General features: G+C 34.9%; 1 protein-coding gene and 2 long non-coding RNA genes across 7 annotated transcripts; 1 reads left to right on the forward strand and 2 right to left on the reverse strand.

Annotated features, from left to right (window-relative positions):
- Nucleotides 1-9677: 9677 nt before the first annotated feature.
- On the reverse strand, nt 9678-10951 carry LOC125217946. The gene is made up of 2 exons (XR_007175844.1): nt 10594-10951; nt 9678-9905 (listed from the first exon to the last, which is right to left on the reverse strand). It is a non-coding gene; the product is annotated as an uncharacterized LOC125217946 (long non-coding RNA).
- A 2819-nt stretch (nt 10952-13770) lies between these two features.
- On the reverse strand, nt 13771-14817 carry LOC125220774 (probable leucine-rich repeat receptor-like protein kinase At1g35710). Its single transcript, XM_048122914.1, has one exon. It carries the CDS (start codon nt 14815-14817, stop codon nt 13771-13773), a length of 1047 nt encoding a protein of 348 aa, XP_047978871.1.
- Nucleotides 14818-15781: 964 nt separating this feature from the next.
- Nucleotides 15782-19686, forward strand: LOC125185297. Of its 5 annotated transcripts, none has more exons than XR_007170102.1 (5): nt 15782-15924; nt 16772-16835; nt 18219-18415; nt 18481-18607; nt 19218-19686. It is a non-coding gene; the product is annotated as an uncharacterized LOC125185297 (long non-coding RNA). The 5 variants fall into 5 exon arrangements; XR_007170101.1 differs by having other exon boundaries at nt 18222-18415; XR_007170104.1 differs by having other exon boundaries at nt 18267-18415.
- The last annotated feature ends 638 nt before the right edge of the window (nt 19687-20324 follow it).

A 20324-nucleotide genomic window follows, 5' to 3' on the forward strand; every position in this document is an offset into this window, starting at 1 on the left:
TAAAGTAGAAGACGAGGATGCTGCTTTAATTTTGCTTGTGTCTCTGCCTGAATCTTACGAAAATTTTGTTGAGTCTTTTATGACTGGCAAGGAAACTCTTTCATTGGAGGATGTTCGATCTGCTCTCCACATCAGAGATGATCGTTAACAGGCAACGAGTTCAGCCACAGAAGATCTGCCATCGGGATTATCTGTTACGGGTAAAGGACAGAAGAAATTCGGACAGAAGAAGCAGAACTCAAAAGGTTCAAAAGGTCCTAAAGGCTCTAAGACAGATGACATCTGCATATATTGTAAAGAACCAGGGCATTGGAAGGCTGATTGTCCAAGGATAAAGAAGAAATTGGGCAAGAATGAAGATGCTAACGGTTTTGCGACTGTGGCAGAACCTGATGGCACAAATTCGGAAGAAGAATTGACCTTGGTTGCGGATGAACAGCCACACTGTAATGATGTGTGGATTTTGGATTCTGGAACGTAATATCATCTATGTCCTCACAGGGAGTATTTCAACACTTACGAGCAGATAGATGGAGGCAATGTTACCATGGCCAACAGTGTTGTCTGCAAGGTGGTTGGCATCGGCTCAATCAGGATTAGGACTCATGATGGGGTCTTCTGCACCTTTAACGATGTTCGGCATGTTCCACAGATGACGAAGAATCTGATATCCCTGAGTACATTTGATAGTAAGGGGTTCAGTTTCAAAGGTGAAGGTGGAGTAATGCGTATTTTGAAAGGTTCGAAGGTGGTTCTGACAGCTTTGAAACGGGGTACCTTGTATGTTCTGAGAGGTTCCATTGTGGCAAATTCTGCTGATATTGCATCATCCGAGGTTGCAACCAAGGATATGACCAAGCTGTGGCATATGAGGCTCGGTCATATGGGAGAACGTGGCATGAGAATCATGTCGAATCGTGATTTTCTTTAGGGCCATAAGGTGCAGAAACTTGATTTCTGCGAACACTGTGTGTTGGGGAAGCTTCATCGCAACAAGTTTCCAAAGAAGGGTGTTCATCGTACAAATGGGACACTTGACTACATTCATATGGATTGTTGGGGTCCCTCACGTATTGAGTCTATTGGAGGACTGACAAACACGGATTTTGCATGTTTTTAAGAGCTAGATTTGACTCATTTTAAATTTCAATCATGCAAATTATGTTCTTAAATTTCATATGTTATACATTTGGTACTTTTGATGTGTTTGTTGATAAATGATAGAAAAAGATAGAAAAAAGGTGCAAAAAGTCCAAGGTGCAGTAGCCTCTGTTCGAGCCCATTCTGCCAGCGAGTTTGAAGTCCAATAAGTTCTCAATTCATACTATTCTCTTCGTCTTCGAAATATCTTCGCATGGATATCTCGCACGTCTCAATCGGAGTTCTGTGGAGAAAGTTATGTCTATTCTACGAACGTTGCGCAGTGCAGTCAAAGCTGACGGGAATTTAGGCGGAAATTCACGGAAGAAAAGAAATTATTATATTGTGAAGCCCAATCTCTCCCATTTATTGTAGGGCACGAAAATCATTAAAAATAAACCTTTCTCCACCTATAAATATCCAAACCTAATTCATAATAATCATCTCAGAGCCCCCAATCCTTCTCCATCTCTACACCTTCTTCCATCCCATCATCCACATTTAATTCATCCATCTTCCATTGGAGCGGAGCTCTGCAGATCCAGGCAAGAGAAGACTGAAGATTGAAGATTCAACCTTGGGTTTTATCTATTTCTTTCATGTCTCGTACTTTATTTGTAGTTTTTACTTGTCTATGAGTAGAACAACTTTTGTGGATTTTTTGGTGAAGAATTAAATTGATTTTCCTTGTTAGCTCTTGCAGTTATTTGATTTATCCTTGTGCCTTTTATATTCAATTGATTAGCTACCTCTTGAATACATATTAGAGTTGATTAGAGTATTCGGGAGACGAAATAGTTGACTTGGAAAAAGGATAATTCACACTTTAATGCAATAGAACTCGGGAGAGTTGAGGTTTCACGTGAGGTCATTGGTCTTACAATCTTTTAGGAGTTAAGTCTAAGAATTAGAAGGGGACTTCAATTATTACACCTAATCTACAGATTTCTCACCTCGGAAGAGGGTTTAATCTAGTTAAGTGACCGACTTAATAACTCTAGAGATCGTAATTCAAGGAAGTCAATAGTGTTTTGAATCCTAAAATTCTACATTCATTCGCCTGCTTTGTATCATTGTTTTTATGCTTCCGTTTATTTGTTTTTTTATTTCTGTCTAGTTTAATAAACCAACCCAAAACCTCCATGTCTCTAGATAGTATATGATGCTTAGTATATGGTAGTCAGTTGCAATCTTATTCCGTGTGTTCGATATCCCGGTACTGACCTTTAGCTATACTAGATCTACCATGTATGCTTGCAGGTATTTTTAGTGCTAATAAATAGTGCATCAAGTTTTTGGCGCCATTGCCGGGGAATATTATTGCTTTAAACTGATATTGTAGAATAGTTGATAATACTAATTTGGAGTGTAATATTTTGTGTAGTTTTGTTTTGATTTTTTTCTTTTTTTTATTTGTTTTGCAAGGAGCACGAAGCGCAACAATGGATTACTCTACGCTCGTATGGAAGATGCAATTATCCGCTACAACATTTGATATGTTCCGTGGGGCGTGGGTGAGATATAAACATTTGATTGCTCCCTTGTCTTTATTAGTTTTCTCCTCCGTAAAGCTGATTTAAAAAAAAAAAAAACTAAAATAAAAAATTCTTTTCTTTTTACCTTTTTTTTCTCATTTTTTTTCCTTTTTATTCTTTTACTTCTTATTTTCGTTTTTTTCCTTAAAAAAATCTTTAAAAAAAAAAAAGAAAAAGAAAAACTAAAACCTCATTCCCTCTATTTTTATTTTATTTTCTCCACATAATTCTTCCACACATACTTCAAATTCACACCATTTAATCAAATTCTTTGTACTCTACTGATTATTCATGTGCTTAGCTGTCAATCAACACAAGGTATGTTCTCTTTTAATTTCTGAGCTTTGATCTTAAATTCTTTCATTGAATGACTTTGTTGTTGATATAAATTGGGAGTTTGGATAGGAGTTTGATGAGTGACGATTTAATTGGGATTTATTCTTGGTGAATTTGTGAGTTTTGGATTTTTATAAGAAATATTGTTGGGTGTGCTTGAGTATGTTTGATCTTTGGTGGATGAAAATTGAAATATCACTTTGGTTTGATTGTTGATATACATAGTTCATGTTCATAGCATTGCGAGGCTATTTTATCTTGCATGAATTGTGTTTTTAAGAGCTTAAATTGGTTTGCGTGATCTTGATCTATTGTTGAAAATTTTTGCAATTAATTGGGGGATAGAGAATATTACGGAGGATGAAAAATGATCATGTTAAGGTAGATAATTTGATTTGCATATTTTATGCCTTGATATGATTAAAGTTTGGGGGATTGCCACATATTATGCATTGTACTACATTTTTCTTCATTCTATTCTCACATTGCAAATTGTAGGTACAAAAGGCATCCCAAAGGGGGTCCCGAGAATGCGGTCTAACTTATGAGCTTCAAAGAACGTCAAGCTAAAGACGTTAACCAAGCGCTTGTTGGGAGGCAACCCAACATTGGTATCATTTTTTTTCCTTATTTTTTTTTTATTTTTAGTTTACTCACGTCCCTACCGACTTTTCAAACTTATTCTTAACGTAGTTTTGAATAAGTTTGGGGGGATGAAGTGGTGGACCGTGAGTTTAGTTGTTTTTGTTTGTTTTTTTTAGTAAACCCGAGGTGAATCTTGTCATGAGCATAACATAGAAAACTTAGAAATACTCATGTTTAGAGACATCAGACCGAGTTGCCTATGATAAAAAGTTCTTTTATGTGTTGGTTGAGTTGACTTGATGCATTGATTTGAAGGTTTAGTGAAAAATGTGCACAATTAATGAATTGCTTGTTTGCCTTGAATCATGCTTATACCTTGTGAGACTTGAGCTGTAAATTTCTTTCTTGTGTGATTTATCTGCATTCATGTATTTGTTTCTAGAACTTGCTCCTAGTCTGCCTAAGTCTACATAGTGTTTAAATGATAAAAGAGGACGTTAGGCCATCCTTCTTAGCTACTTTCTATATCCTAATTATTGACCTTACTCATTACATTTTTTTCCCTAGCTAGCCACTTTGAGCCTTTAAAGCCTTTTTCTTTGGAAGCTAAATAAAGGGGAATATCCATGCACTCTTGGTGAATTTAGTTTATATTTTGTGAAAAGAGTTGGAGAGATAAGGTAGAGAGAAAAGTAGTGTGTTTACTTGTAAAAAGTGCATAGACATTTGTGGTTTGAATGAGATATTCGATTGTGCATAAAAGAAAAAAAGAAAAAAAAAGGATGTAAAAAAAATAAAGAGAAAAGAAAAAAAAAATTAAAGGAATTTGGGAAGTGAGAAGAAATTTAGACAAAGTCTAGAATTTACTGAGATTCAAATTGTTGGTGGGGTGCTAAGTTTGATGTAGTAGAAATTGATCACTTTTGCTATGTTTGAGTTTAGTCACTTTTTAGCCATATTTCCTCACCTTACCAAAGAGCCTATATTATAACCTAAAATAAAGACCTTTCGGATTTTTGATTTTAATCGCATAAAGTAGAGGAGGGATTAGACTTCGAGCAAGCCTATGGTAAACTTTGCATGTTCAATGATCTGAGAGCATACACTTTTTCCACTATACACTTTGAGAGTGAGTGATAAACATATTTCTAAACACTTGTGAGCGCATGTACTTCAAGGTGATCAAAGAGCTAGTAATGAAAATGCACTAATAAGCTTTGCTTAATTTGATTTGTATTCTTGTCAAACTCTTTATTTCTTGTTACATTTTTTTAGGCAACTATGAAGTCTAGTTCTTAGCACCCGTGTTTCTTTATTAGTTTTTCTCTTGTTTTGTTTGAGGACAAACAAATAATTAAGTTTGGGGGAGTTGACAAACACGGACTTTGCATGTTTTTAATAGCTAGATTTGACTCATTTTAAATTTCAATCATGCAAATTATGTTCTTAAATTGCATATGTAGGAGTGAAGAGATCGTTCGCCATCACACCGTTAGACATACACCACAGCAGAATGGTGTGGCAGAACGCATGAATCAGACGTTGTTGGAGAGAGCAAGATGCATGCTCTTCCAAGCCGGTTTGACTAGGAAGTTTTGGGCAGAGGCGGTAAACACGGCTTGTTATCTGATCAACCGTGGACCTCACACTGGCATTGACTGCAAGACATCGTACGAGGTATGGTCTGATTCACCTGCAGATTACTCTATGTTGAGAGTTTTTGGGAGTACTGTTTATTATCATGTGAGTGAAGGTAAATTGGAGCCAAGAGCTAAGAAGGGAGTATTTGTTGGTTATGGAGATGGAATTAAGGGGTACAGAATTTGGTCATCTTCAGAGGATAGAATTATTCTCAGTCGGAACGTGGTGTTTGATGAAAATTCTATGCTTAACTCTATAGTGAAGTCTATTGCTACGGAGGATTTGGATGGTGTTGATGAACATGTGGAGTTGCAATTTACTCACGATGTGAGTGAATCACAACTCCAAGGTGGAGAAGATCAACACACTACTGCTGAAGCCGCCGATACTTCTAGTTCGGATGTTCATCCACAAGCTCGTCAGAGAAGCATTGCTATTGACAGAGCTAGGAGGACAAATGTAAAGCCTCCGTTGAGGTATGGTTTTGAGGATATGATGGCATATGCACTGCAGGTTGCCAATGAGGTAGAAGATGAGCCTTCGGCAGATGTACTACCTACCTATAAGGAAGCTGTTTCGAGCAGTACGCATGCCAAGTGGCTCGCTGCAATGGAAGAAGAGATAGAATCACTTTTGAAGAACCTGACTTGGGAATTGGTTCCACGGCCTAATGGGAGAAAGATTGTCACTTGCAAATGGATTTTCAAGAAGAAGGAAGACACCACACTAGATGAGGGCATTAGATACAAGGCTCGTCTAGTTGCAAGAGGATTCACGCAGAAGAAGGGGGTTGACTATAATGAGATATTCTCACCAGTGGTCAGACACACTTCCATCAGAGTGTTACTTACGATAGTTGCACATTATGATTTAGAACTTGAGCAACTAGATGTGAAGATGGCTTTCCTACACGGATTGCTTGAGTAGGATATCTACATGACTCAGCCAGAGGGATTTGTGGTTCCGGGCAAGGAGGATTATGTGTGCAAGTTGAAGAAGTCCTTGTATGGACTAAAGCAGTCTACGGGGCAATGGTATAAGAGGTTTGACAGCTACATGATCAAGCTGAGATTCTGCAGGAGTCCATATGATTGCTGTGTGTATCACAACAAAGCTGATAATGGTTCTATGGTCTATCTTGTTCTATATGTGGATGATATGCTCATAGCTGCGAAGTCGAAGTCTGAAGTACAGAAGTTGAAAGCTCATCTTAGTGCTGAGTTTGATATGAAGGATTTGGGTGTTGCGAAGAAAATTCTGGGCATGGAGATTTCTAGAGATAGAGAAAAGAAGAAGCTTTCTCGGTCACAGAAGAGCTACATTGAGAAGATTTTGTCAAGATTTGGAATGTCTGCATCTAAGGTTATTGATACTCCAAGTGCCACAAACATTCATTTGTCATCTGATCTTGCACTGAAATCCGAAGTTGAGGAGGAGTACATGTCTCGAGTCCCGTACTCTAATTCAGTAGGGAGTTTGATGTACGTCATGGTCTGTACTAGGCTAGATATAGCGCATGATGTCAGCGTTGTTAGCAGGTTCATGGGAAATCCTGGAAAGGAGCACTGGCAGGCTGTGAAGAGGATCTTTCGTTACTTAAGAGGTACGTCTGATGTTGGTCTCATTTATGGAGGTGATACTCACTGCTTAGTGACTGGTTATTCTGATTCTGACTACGCTGGAGATGTCGATAGTAGAAGATCTATGACCGCTTATGTTTTCACTCTTAGTGGTTCTGTTGTTAGTTGGAAAACAACTTTGCAGGTTGCAGTTACTTTGTCTACTACTAAAGCAGAGTATATGGCATTGACAGAAGCTGCTAAAGAGGGAATATGGTTGCAAGGGCTAGTTGGTGATCTTGGTTACATCAAGATCAAGCTGTTGTGTTCTGCGACAGTCAGAGCGCTATTTGTTTAACCAAGGATCAAGTCCATCATGAGAGGACTAAGCATATTGATGTGAGGTACTCCCTCCGTCCCAAAGAAGATGTCACACTTGGAAAATGGCATGGGATTTTAGGAGATGTTATTTTGTGTGTTAAGTGGTGAGAGAAAATATAATTTTATAATTGATGTGAGAAGGAACTTTTTCCAAAAGAGGAAATGTGACATCTTTTGTGGGATAAACTAAAAAGGAAAGTGTGACATCTTTTGTGGGACAGAGGGAGTATCATTTTCTAAGAGATGAGAAGATAATTGAGGTGAAGAAAGTAGGTAGTGCTGATAATCCTGCTGATATGTTCACCAAGTCGGTCCCGCAGAGCAAGTTTCAACACTGTTTGGACTTGCTTAATGTTATGAGCTGTTAGTTGCCCGTGGAGGGCAAATCTGAGGCAAGAATGAAGAAGTTTGTTCGTCTAGTGTTATGATGATGCGTCTGCAAGAGAGAATTCAAATCAAGGTGGAGATTTGTTAGTATGTCTTGAATTTGTATAGGATTAGGTTTCCTAATTGGGATAGGATTATGTTTCCTAGGCCCAGTCTGTCTTTTGTGTGCCTATTTATATGGGAGTAGAGCACATAATTCTGTGATCTGACAAATCCAATATGTATCTGAAACCGCAGTCATAATACAATTTGTTCTCCGTTCTTGCCCGTGAACGTTGCCAACACAATGTTCGTGAATCACGTAAATTCTGTGTCTATTTACGTTCTTTTGTTTCTTAATTCACAATTGCCCTATTTGTCATAATAGTTTTCTTTTACTAATTATTAGTAGTATAATTTTGCGTTATAGAGCTATATAAATATTGTAATATATAGGCAGGGGAGCAGAGGAGCACTTCAAAAATAAGTGATTACAACATCCTTCCAATTATAACCATTAAATATAGGTATCTAACGCTATCTAAACTGCCACGTGGCATGCTAACAATATTTAAAATGTACTAACATATATAACGTGTGGGGGTATTATAGTCATGAGAATAATTTCTTAAATGGGCGGTTTTTCTGATATTGACTATATCTAAACAATTCCTATTTTAACGCCAACGACTCTCCTTGTATTATCAATATTAAACTAAATTTATGATACCCTATCTATCTATACATATATAAAAGGCGAGTTTTGACTTTTTTTTTGAAATATTTATATGTTTTGTCTTTATTCTGAAATATTTATAAGTTATAAACCAATTTGAATATTTTAAGTAACTCATGAATATTTATTTAGATATTTTAATCAACATTTGACTAATTCTTAAAGCACTACAATGACTCATTGGTGGTTACAAATATTTAAATAGAATAATGAGCATTTAACAAATTTTGTAATCTATATTGTCTTGATTTTAAAATTATGATGTTATAATTCCATGATCTCTCATTTACTAATTTTGTACCTATAAAAGGCATAGAATTGTGGATGAAATACAATATACACACTAACAAAACATTCTTCATTCTCTCTCAAGCTCTCAACATTTTATTGCACATTTTAGGAACATTGTTTTGCTCGATTTTGGAGCCCCGTCAAGTTTATAGGTGCCTAGCAGGTTTGAGATGTTATATACGTTAGGAGGAAGTCGTTTTCATCTCTGGGGAAAATATGTCAATCCGAGAGCACTAACCGTGATGTAATTTGTCTTGCGGAAAGATGGTTTTTCTTGACTAATTTTCATTGTAATTTCCATTTCATTTATTGTTGTTTTTTTCCTTTGATTACAAAAGTTAGAGTACCGCGTGTATATGGTTCCAGAATTTTATCCCAATATTTCTTACAGTTCTTAGAAAGAGAAGAATTGTAACATCCTTAACTCAAACATACATAGTATTTATCTTCATCTTTACACAATTTATTATTTTTAGTAGAGAAATATGAAGGGTTGTTTTAAACATATTTTTCAAAAATGTCAACACTTAATGTAGTCTCTTTATCATTGCCCAAATAATTGTGTTTGTCTCAATTCAATTTTAAATATGTTTAAGTTAATGTCTTTAGGTGTAAAATGAATTGAGGAGTATATATTTATTGAATTTTTATTACATAGTAGTTTATTTTTCTATTTTAAATCGTATATAATTATATTGTTTCTTATTTTAATTAATCGATTAACAATTTAAAATTATATGACAAAAAAATATTCCGTCGTGCATCGCACGTGGGTTAAGACTAGTTTTATTATATTACTTCAGTTGATTCAAGTGGTAAGAAATGCATTAGTAAAATAATGCAAACTTTTTGGCCAAAAAAGCAATCCAAAATGCATTACATGTTAACCACAATTATAAAATATATAAAGATTGCATCATGGTTTATAAATTATTGCATCTTTCATCATAAATACTTGCATTATACATTCTGACTTGTATGAATAATAGTGCAGTTTAAATCAAATTGCATCTTCCTAACCTTTAAAATTGAATGATACTAGTACTACAATGTTCCAGCATGTTATATTTTATGCTTTCTGAATTGTATGAGTAGAACATCATTATATAGCTTTACTGTATTTGCATGCATTATATATTATGTATAATTGCAATTCAATGCCATAGTCATGCAACAAGTATGATTGCATCATAAATATATTACTCAAACTTGTACTAGAAAAAAAAATCAAATTTACATAATGACAATTTATGTTGTGGACTCGACTATCGCTCTCCGATAACGGATGCTTGGTGGCAACTCATATTTTGCCTATGATGCAGAACTTTCGATTATCTGCATAAAAAAAACTCAGTTACAAAAGCATAGACGACAAATTAAGCAAACATTCGAACCATTCATGCAAAATTTCAAACAAATTAAGCAAAATGATAACATGACAAATGAAGCAAAATAATAGTAGTACATACTTTCAAGTACAGAGAACACAACAAAATAAGCAAACTGTCATACAATATATAAGCAAATCCTCAAACAAATGAAGCAAAGTGTAGTACAAAATAATTTTTTAAACAAAACAAGCAAACTATTAATGCAAAATTTCAAACAAGTTAAGCAGATTCTCGCCCACATTAGCAATCTTTCCAACAACTTAAGCATATTCTCGCCCCAATTAAGCAATGTTTCGAATAAATTAAGCAACATTTGGAAGCAATATAGGATGCAAATTAAGCACATGCAACATATAACTTCAACTAAATAAATGGCAATTGTATACTGCACATAATTTGTCCAACATTATATCCATTGTTACCACAAATTAGGCAACGAATACAGAATATTAAGTCGGAATCGAAGCAATTAATAGGAGTTTATATGAATTGATACCCAAGCAAATAAGCGAACCCAAAGTAAGCTGGAATTAGGCGAACAAAATATCACATAACACGAATAAATAAACTCCAACTTTCACAACACGATATCAGCCAGTGTGAATTCACATAAACACAAACAAAATAATTACAATTTGAAGTTTCTCCGGCCTAAGCCACTGGGTTGTGCGCAATTGCCCGTCTTTTAGCCATTTGCAAATTTTCTCTGAAAAACGTCGACTGTCGGTGGAAGGACAAAAAAACGATTTCGGTTGAAAGAAAATGAATGAATTTGCTAGGGTTTAGAATTTGGGGGGTTTCCGACTGAATTGGAGAAAGAGTTGAAACATTGAGAATGAATGAATGTGAGAGAAAGATCGTGTACTGAAATACCCCTAAAATCTCGGATGAGTTGCTGTATAACACAAACTAACTTATCTACCCTTCTATGCAATAAAAATGGTCTGAAATGCAACCTCAGTTGATGAAATCATAACTACAGATTTCTATATCTAACGGCTAATATAGGTAGAATGTTTTATTTTAAAGTCTATAAGGAGTGTTCCCCTATTTAGGCAATATCAACAACAAAAACTTACAAATTTAATACAGACACCTATAAAGTATAATGTCTATATCAAATATAATAAATCAATAATAAAATTATTTGTCACTCTACAAATAAATGCCGACCCACCAAGAAAAATACAATAGTAATAAAACGTAGCCTTAGTCCATAACATTAACAACCTCGTACAAAATTATAGTCGCATTTTTCTACACGAAAATCGCGACTAATGCAATAAAGGCAAAGACGCCGAGGAGTCGGTGGCTGCAGAGGTGGACTGGGTGGTCGCCGCCGGAGTGGTAGATCCACCGGTGGGTGGCGACGGCGAGGCATCGGCCGCCACGGTGGTGATCTTGACCTTCATCCCTTGCTCGCAATGGCCGGATGTACCACACGCAAAATAACGTGTACCGGCCTTGGTTAGTTTCACTTTGTTGTCGCCACCGGTTAATGAATTCGATGCAACGCCGATGTCGCATTTCTTAAAAGCGCTTTCGCTAGGTAGTTCCGCCACGCTGTGCAACGAACTGTATTTGAACTCTGGGTCATATATATATTGGTCAATGCATTATTCGTTGAGCTGTTTGAATTTTAATAATAAATCTGCCTCAATTTATTTGACACATTTATTTTCAGCTTAGGATTTTGAAAAAAATGATGTTTGATGAGTTAAGATAAGAGAATATAATAGTAGAATAAAATATATTAGAATGATTGATTTTGGCTGAGAAAATTAATTATGTTAAATAAATACAATTCAATCAATTTGAGGTTGAGCACATATAATATATTTTGGCATGAACTGTTAAATGAATCTCGTGGAATACATAGTATTTTTTATGTATTTTGACACATTACATATTCAACTTACTAGTACTAAATACTACTACAATTCAATTAATTCGAGTGAGAGTATTTATTTAATTATATTTTTTACATGAGCTACTACAATCGAAAGTGATTCTTCTCTTGAAATCGAGGAGTGCCTCTCTATCCGCATGGTGGCAAGCTCGGGATTGTCGAATCCCAAACCCGAAGAAAATGGAGTGGAAGATGAGGAGGAAAAGAAAGTATTTGGTTGGATAATTGTCATTGAGAATTTGAAAACAAAGTGATTTCAAAAATAACTATAAGGCTTTTAGGTATCTATCCTTGACTATATATTAAGGAAAAGATTTAATTATTACTACTAATTATCTTGCCTTAGTTAGAAGATATATACGTGTAAATATTTGTAGTTTATGATTAATCAGTGGAGCAATTTTTGCTATATTAATTCTTATATTTTATATACACGATATTTGCTAAATTTTGATGTTTTATTCATTTTTTAGTTTTGTTCTTTTTATTGTTCTTTATTTTTTTGTCTGATTCAATTAAATTTATTTTATTTACACTACAATATATAAGTTGAATAATAATATATATAATAACCTGTGTCTTGTGGTCTGTAAAATAACAATATACTCAATAATAAGGAAAAAGATTCAAAGTAATTATTACTTATCTTTTGCCTTAGTTAAAAGATATATGCGGGTAGGGGAGTATTATATTGCTAACTCAATGCTTAATTGTTAACTACAACTCAATAATAGTCATTAGATATTCAAATTAAAGGCCTAGATCATCAACCATAAAATGTAAATATAATCAACAAAAAAACGTCAATAAGACTATAGGATCAATTCCAATAAAAATCAATAGGGGTATTAATGTCAAGTTAGTTATAACTAACTTTTAAAAGAAATCCCAAAACTTTAAATTCATATAACATATATCAAATTAAAGATAATTTTATAAGGATTCCAACGATATACTACATGCATATGTTCCAACGTCAAAATTTTAAAAAAAAATTGAATTTTTTTTTGAATTTTCGTATTTTTGACGAACAGATTTATGTCAATACACCTTACATAATATGTCAACATTATGCTTGTAAAATGTCAATATGAAATTGTGTTGACATTATTATGTCTTCGTGTTGATGTATTTCATACACTGTATTGACATTGTATTTCTAAACCCTAAATTTGATAGTTGTTATTATCTTTTTAATATTAAAAAATGAAAAATGAAATTACACGTGGCAAATTGTAGACCACAAGATTTCTAAAATCTTATGGTCTTAAATTAGTTGTAGTTAGCAATTAAGGGATGAGTTAGCAATTGATCACTCCCCTATGCGGGTAAATATTATAGTTTAGGATTAATTAATGGAGCAATTTCTGCTATATTATTTACACGATACACTGCTTAGGGCCAGTTTCTAAAATTTGTTGTTTTATTTATTATTTTTATCCTTTTAATTATCGGTCATTCTTAAATGAAACTCCAATTGACTATTGAGAATTATATTTTAATTATCTAAGTTAATTTCAATTGATTGATTAAGGTTTAATCTGAAAAACTCGACGAGACAATTCAAATAAAAATTATGTATTTAATTTTCAACATTACCAAAAAAAATAACCAACCAGACAATCTCTTATTTTGATCTTTAACATCACCAAAAATAATGAATAACGTAATTAATGGAATTGGTTTGTGATTAATGAGATTTAAAAAAAAATCATTTTTATCGTTTGAATCTCTATCTTCTGCCATTTTCCCAGAGCATTTCATTAGTAGAATTATTTATATAAAATGGTCTAACGGTTAAAAATAATGTGCAATTTACTATAATCGATCAAGATATGTGAGATTAACAAATAATATGAGATGATCATTTATATTATTCTCTTTCCAACACAACACATAATTAGTTCTTACATGGAGCAAGTGGAGCTCCACATAAACCAGGATTCCCAACAAACCCCGACGCCGGAAAATCGAATTTATGCTGCGGAATTTTCCCACTCAACTGATTCCACGAAATATTAAACTCGACGAGACTTTTAATATTCAAGATTCCCTCCGGAATATTCCCTGTGAGGGAGTTGCCAGCGAGGTATATGTTGTTGAGACTGATCATGTTGCCAATGCTCGTGGGGATGTTGCCGTTAAGATCGTTGTTTTCGAGATTCAGGGTTTGAGCTAGTCGAAGGTTGCCGATAGAGTCCGGGATCGGGCCGGAAAGGTTGTTGTTGGATAGCTCGATGGAAGTGAGGGGCTCTATGTTTCCGATGGACGGTGGGATGCTTCCGCTGAGGTGATTGTTTGTGAGAAACAAGTACTTGAGATTGGATAGGTTTCCTATGGACTCTGGCACGCTTCCGCTGAATTCGTTGTTGCTGAAATCCAAGTATGTTAGTGATGTCTTTTTATTGAAAAGATTGAGGGGGATGGGGCCCACGAGATGGTTATGGCTAAGAACTAGGGCTTCTAGTAGACTCGTGCTCTCAATAGTGCTCGGAATTGATCCTTCGAGACTGTTTCTATCGAGAAACATTTGGCGCAAGTCAGTAAGCTTTCCTAATTCGGACGGGATGGGCCCCGTTAAGTTTTTCAGATCGGACAGGGTGAGAGATTGAAGGGAAGAGAGATTTCCAAGAAACGGGGACAATGTTCCGGACACTGTCGTGTTTGTGAGCACATTAGCTTCGTCGTAAAAAGATCCGAGACAAGTCAAAGCGATGACTCGACCCGTTGAAGAGTCGCACTTGATTCCCTTCCATGTAGTGCAACAATCTTTGCTTGGAATCCAAGAGCCAAGCAATTCCGATGGATCGGAAGTGATTTTTTTCTTGATTTCGAGTAGCGCCTCTCTATCCGTAGGGTGGCAAGCTCGGGATTGTCGAATCTCGAACCCTAAGAAAATGGAGTGGAAGATGAGGAGGATAAGGATGGATTTGGATGGATAATTCATCATTAGAATTTGAAAACTAGTGATTTGACAAATAACGTTGGTTTTTATGTATCTCTAATAAATGCAATCATCCTTTACTATATGTTAAGGAAAAAGATTTAATTATTATTACTAGTTATCTTGCCTTAGTTAGAAGATATATAGGTGTAAATATTTTAGCATTAATTAGTTGAGCAATTTCCGCTATATTCTTGTATTTTGTATACACATATCTCTATATAAATTGAATAATAGTTTATATAATAAGTTGTGGACTTTGAAGTACACTACAAAAAAAACGCCAGTTTGTGACCACTATTTTGCAAGCACACGTCGGTGCTCGCAAATTTGCGAGCAGAATAACGAGCATTTGCACCCATATCTTGCCAGGTTGAATAAAATGAGGGATTTTGCGAGCACACCTATAGTGCTCGAAAGTTTGCGAGCAAAGGGTGCTCGCAACGTGACAACTAAGTCGAATTTCTTCCGTTTTGCGAGCACGTGAGTGTGCTCGAAATTATATTCTTACCAATTTCTCACAAAATATACATGTGCTCGCAAATTAGTGAGTAATAATAGCTGCTAGCAAATTAGTGAGCAGATATAAGTGCTAGCAAACTTTAATTAATGTTAATAATATTATAAAATATAAAATATAGACATAATTGTATTGGGAGAAAGCAATTGTGAAGTCGAATATATTGAAAATGCAATTGTGAAGTCCAATGTATTGAAAATGGATTAGAGTTAAATTCTTTCATAAATTTCTTGTTAATCAGTTTCATAATTGTATGGAGTTACAATTTGCCGTCCAATTTCACAATTTTAATTGTATTGGAAATGAAAAGACTTAAATTCCTTGAAGTTGTATTCTCATAAATCTCTCGATATAATTCTCACCGATTCTCCTCCCCCAATTCTCACCGCCTCCCCCAATTCTCACCGATTCTCTACAATTTACTAGGAGATTTTCCTGCAGATTTCACTGACCTCGTTTCCCTGCTCGATCGTCTGCAATAGGCGATTCCTCTATGCTCGACGACGACGTGGTTTTTCCAGTAGAAGACTAAATTTCCAGCAATTTTTCCTCTCTCTGACTTCGTTTGCATGCTCGATCATCTGCAATAGGTGATTCCTCTCTTCCTTTTCACGGCTTGCTTACGGAATTCTCCTCATTTTTCTGCTTTAATTGTTACAATTTCTGGAAAAGTGTTGGTCGGCATTTGCTTGCTTATTTTCTATTTGCAACTGTTTAACTTGAAAGAGGTTATTGATTCTCTCACGGATTCACTGATCCTCACCAATACATAATAGTTGCTGAATTTGAATTTGCATATCTTAATCAAACATTCATAGTTCTGTGTGATATTTTTAGTTAGGCTACCGATTTAGCTTGAAAGCCATTAGCCTATAAATAAAAAACTAAAATGCAGCTTGAAATTTATTCTGAATTGCATGTCAAAAATTATTATTGTACTTACTACTGTTTTGCACAAGAGGGGGGCTGTTCAGGCAGGGAGAATTCATTGCTCTGGCTGCCTTTCGTTATGATAACTATAATATGAAGGGATCTATAGGTATGTGTATGTGAGTGTGAGTGTGTGTTTTTTAATAAAGAAGGAATTTTATAAATAGTTTAGTTGATTGATAGTGCCATGTTCCTCAGTAGTTTTTTTTACTATGAGTAATTGCATTTGTAGAAAGAGCTGCCAACTTGTTTCTAGTTTTAGCAGGTGTATCCCTTCAAAGTCTGCCTTTGTTTGTTGATGAAGCCATTGTGGCTATCATCAGAGTTTTGTTCTAATGTTTGTGTTTCTTCAAGTTTTTTATATGGAGTTAATTCAATGTGTGTTTGAGTTGAGCAACTTGAGTGAGGATTCAATAGAAACATTGTAATGACTAACCTCATCTCCCTCTTCTCTGTCTTTTGCTATTTTATCTGGTGAATTTGCATCTTGTGCTCGTATGGGCAAAGGTCTTGGAAGAGATTTCAGAGTATCTAGATACCGTGGCTGCTAAATTGAAGGGAGTTGTTGGAGGTATAATATTTCTTTCAAATTAATGAATCAATTTGCCTGATTTTGTATTTATTCTAGGCAAATAGTGTTAATGATTTTGTATTTATTATAGGCAACAGTGGTTTACTTCTGATGGATTGCGTATATGCTATCTAGTTACTGATATTTAGTAGAGTGGATTCATTCTTGTTGTTTAATTTCAGGTTATTCAATGTACTTTGATCTCTAGTACAGTCTTATTAGATTAAGTTCCGTCCTTAGTCTTCCAGAAGATTGGAATTTCGAAAAGCCTCTTGAAAACAAACCGTGACTATTTAAGTAAAGATGAAATTTATGACTAAATCATGTTCTAGAGTGAAACGTACAGTGTCTAATTAATCATGTTGATTGAAATGAAGGTTGAACTGAATAAAGGTTAACTAAATGAGATTACCATGCTAAGTTACTAACAAACATATATTCCTCTACAGTGAAACGTACAGTGTCTTATGCTCTAGCTTGATGTTTTGCACCCATCTTGTAATAATAAAAAAAGATAATTCTACATTGGCTGCTCTACTTGTTGATGGTTCTGTTGCCCTACTTTATATGCTTTATTTTCAAAAGTAGACAATAACATCCTTTCAGAATAAGATATGAAATGTTTCTCTGTTTATATGGTACATCTGGCACCAATAATGCACATTATCTATGTGTATGTGTTATTAAATTGACTAAATTCAAATGGGGGACCTCAGAATTTGATAACATCGTTTTTCTCTCAGTACCTAATTAATTAACCTCATTTAGTGGCTGTGTGAAATGAAGGTTGAACTAAACTGCCTGACATTCTATTAATCTTGTTATTCTTTTATAGTTTATGTTGATCTGCTGCTACTAACCCTAGACTGAAAGGCCTAACTGAAGCTTCATCTTATTGGTGAGTATAGCTTGGTTTATATTAATCTAGCATGATGTTACTGATAAGTTCATAGAATATTGTTTAAAATGGTATGCATTAACATATAGCTTATGCACTTAAATCTTTCTATGTTCGGTCACATGTGGGTCTTTAGAGTTCGTTCAAGGTTTTCTGCTACCTAAGAGTTTCAGAGGTAAATAATTTAATTCTGCTACCTATAATCTGATGTAGTTATGCTGAAATAGAGAGGTGTTTTGCGGCTCTATTTTAAATTTGTTGATACTGAACAGTTTCATTTAGAGCACATTTTGACTGTATGCACGCATAGTTTCTGTAAACCAAAAATTTGCTCATTCAATCTGCTCCTATAGCATTGCCTCCTTACAATATTCTATAGTATGATACTCTGAATAGAAATCTGAGGAAATTGTATTTTTAGGCTTGACATGCAGCAATAGGCTCGCAGATTGGATAATACTTACTATTATTCTTATCGTCGGTAGTAGGTTGGATAGAAAAATGCGAGAAGGATTTACAAGACGAGGATGCAGGTTGGCTCTTCTCGATGATGATGAAGAAAATGCTCATGAGGAAGAAATTCATGTCGAAGATGAAGAAGTGGAGGAAATGGTACAGTGAAGGACCATCCTACATATGATCAAGAAGGCCGTATATTCATTCATCTCAGGAATGATGGATTGTAAGTGGATAGATAATTTTATACATTTTTTTTTATAAAGTTTATAACTATATATTGATATGCAGATTGTACCCTTCCAGAGCTGTGGCGAACATATCGAAAGATGTTTTCCAAAATATAGTGCACCCAACTGCATTCTCACAAGCAACTCTTGATGATTCATGCATTGAATCCTATTGGCAAGAATTTAAGGTAATTGTATAAACTATAATCCATTAGAGTAAAGAATGGTCAATGTTTTACTTGATCTTCTAATTGTAGCTTAGAATTTCTTGATCCAACTAAATTCTTTTCTTTATTAACATTTGAGTTTACTATTTGCTGATATCATTACTGTTGAAATAAAAGGGTTTGTTATGAAGGAGTGAACTGATGGTGATGAGCATATATGTGAGTGTGCTATACAAATCTGATTCTTGATTACTCTTGAAATAAGAGGTGTTGTAGTTTGGAAACCTCACCATCTTCTCATTTCATGTATTAAACTGTTTTCTTGGCTCTTTTGATTTATGAGAGTAGCAAATAAAATCCTTTAGCACCATTTCAGATTGAATTTGGCAGCAATTTATTGCTTTCTATCGAGTTTTAGGTTTATACACAGGTTGGAATAGACCGTATATAGCATGTGCATGCATTGGTTGGAGTAGACCATATCTTGATTGATTAATATCTGTATCTTTTAGTTCTGCAAACAAGGGGCATCGATGCTTACTGTTTTCTTCTTTTAGTTCTGATGCTTACTTGCTTACTGTTATCTTTTAGTTACTGCATTGGTTTGAAGTCTTATTATACATGTTTATAGGAGCAAGTTAAGGCAAGAGCCGATGAGTTGCGGGCTGCAGGGGAAGTAGATCCAGATTTTGATCGCATTTCCTTGACCTTTTTGTGAAGAATATGAAGAGAAAGCAAACCCGGAGCTGGACAGGCCACAGGCATTTATTTCCCTGATGCTAGCAGTTCGTCCACTGGGGGCTCAGGCGTTAGCACGGAAGAGTTACAAGCAATGCGAGAGCAAATCACTATTAAGATGCGCGCGGAGCAGGTGCAGCGATATGCGGAGCTGGAGATGCAAAATGCAGCGTTGAAAGCGGAGTTGGATAGTCAAAGTGCAGAGCGCGATGCTGCTTTAGCGCGTAAAAAAATTGAGTTACGCGCCGAATTTGAGAAAGAAAATGAGAGGATGTTAGAACTATTGTTGGATCTTACTAAAAAGGTTAACCGAATTAGTAAAAACTGAAAGTGTAAAACAATCTTATTAATTTTATGCAAGTTTTGAATTTTGTTCTTTATTAATTGTCAATTTCAATTTTGTTCTTTATGAATTATCCAGATGTTTAGTAAAAAAATATTAAAATTTTGTTCTTTCTACTAGCACTTCTGCTAGCACAATGTTGGTAGCAGAAAGAGCTGTCGATAATGAGCACAAGAGGTGCTAGCAAAATGGAGGTGCTAGGAATATTGCGAGCACATACATAGTTTGGTCGACATCCACCATTAGCGAGCAAAAAGGTGGTCGCAAATGAACTTCTGCTCGCAAAACTAGTCACAAATTTGCTACAAGCGCTATAGCTAGCAGAGTTGGTGCTCGCAAAACTTATGTTTGCGAGCACTTTAATACAGTTTTTGCTAGCACTATTGTGCTCACAAATTAGCGCTTTTTTTGTAGTGGTAAATCAGTAATAACATACTAGGAGTATATTCAATACAAGATTGAAAATTTAATTATAATGAAATGAAACTCCAATTGACTATTGAAAATTATATTAATAGCTTGATTAAGCTTTAATTTTAAAATTCTAGATAGAGTTGAAAACCTAAAATTTGATTAATTTGAGACAAAAAAAAAAATACTCCACTACTAGATAAATAAATAACATCTAGACAAACTAAATCTATGAAAATATGATAA

The sequence above is a fragment of the Salvia hispanica genome, chromosome 4, assembly GCF_023119035.1.
Source record: "Salvia hispanica cultivar TCC Black 2014 chromosome 4, UniMelb_Shisp_WGS_1.0, whole genome shotgun sequence".
NCBI lineage: Eukaryota > Viridiplantae > Streptophyta > Magnoliopsida > Lamiales > Lamiaceae > Salvia > Salvia hispanica.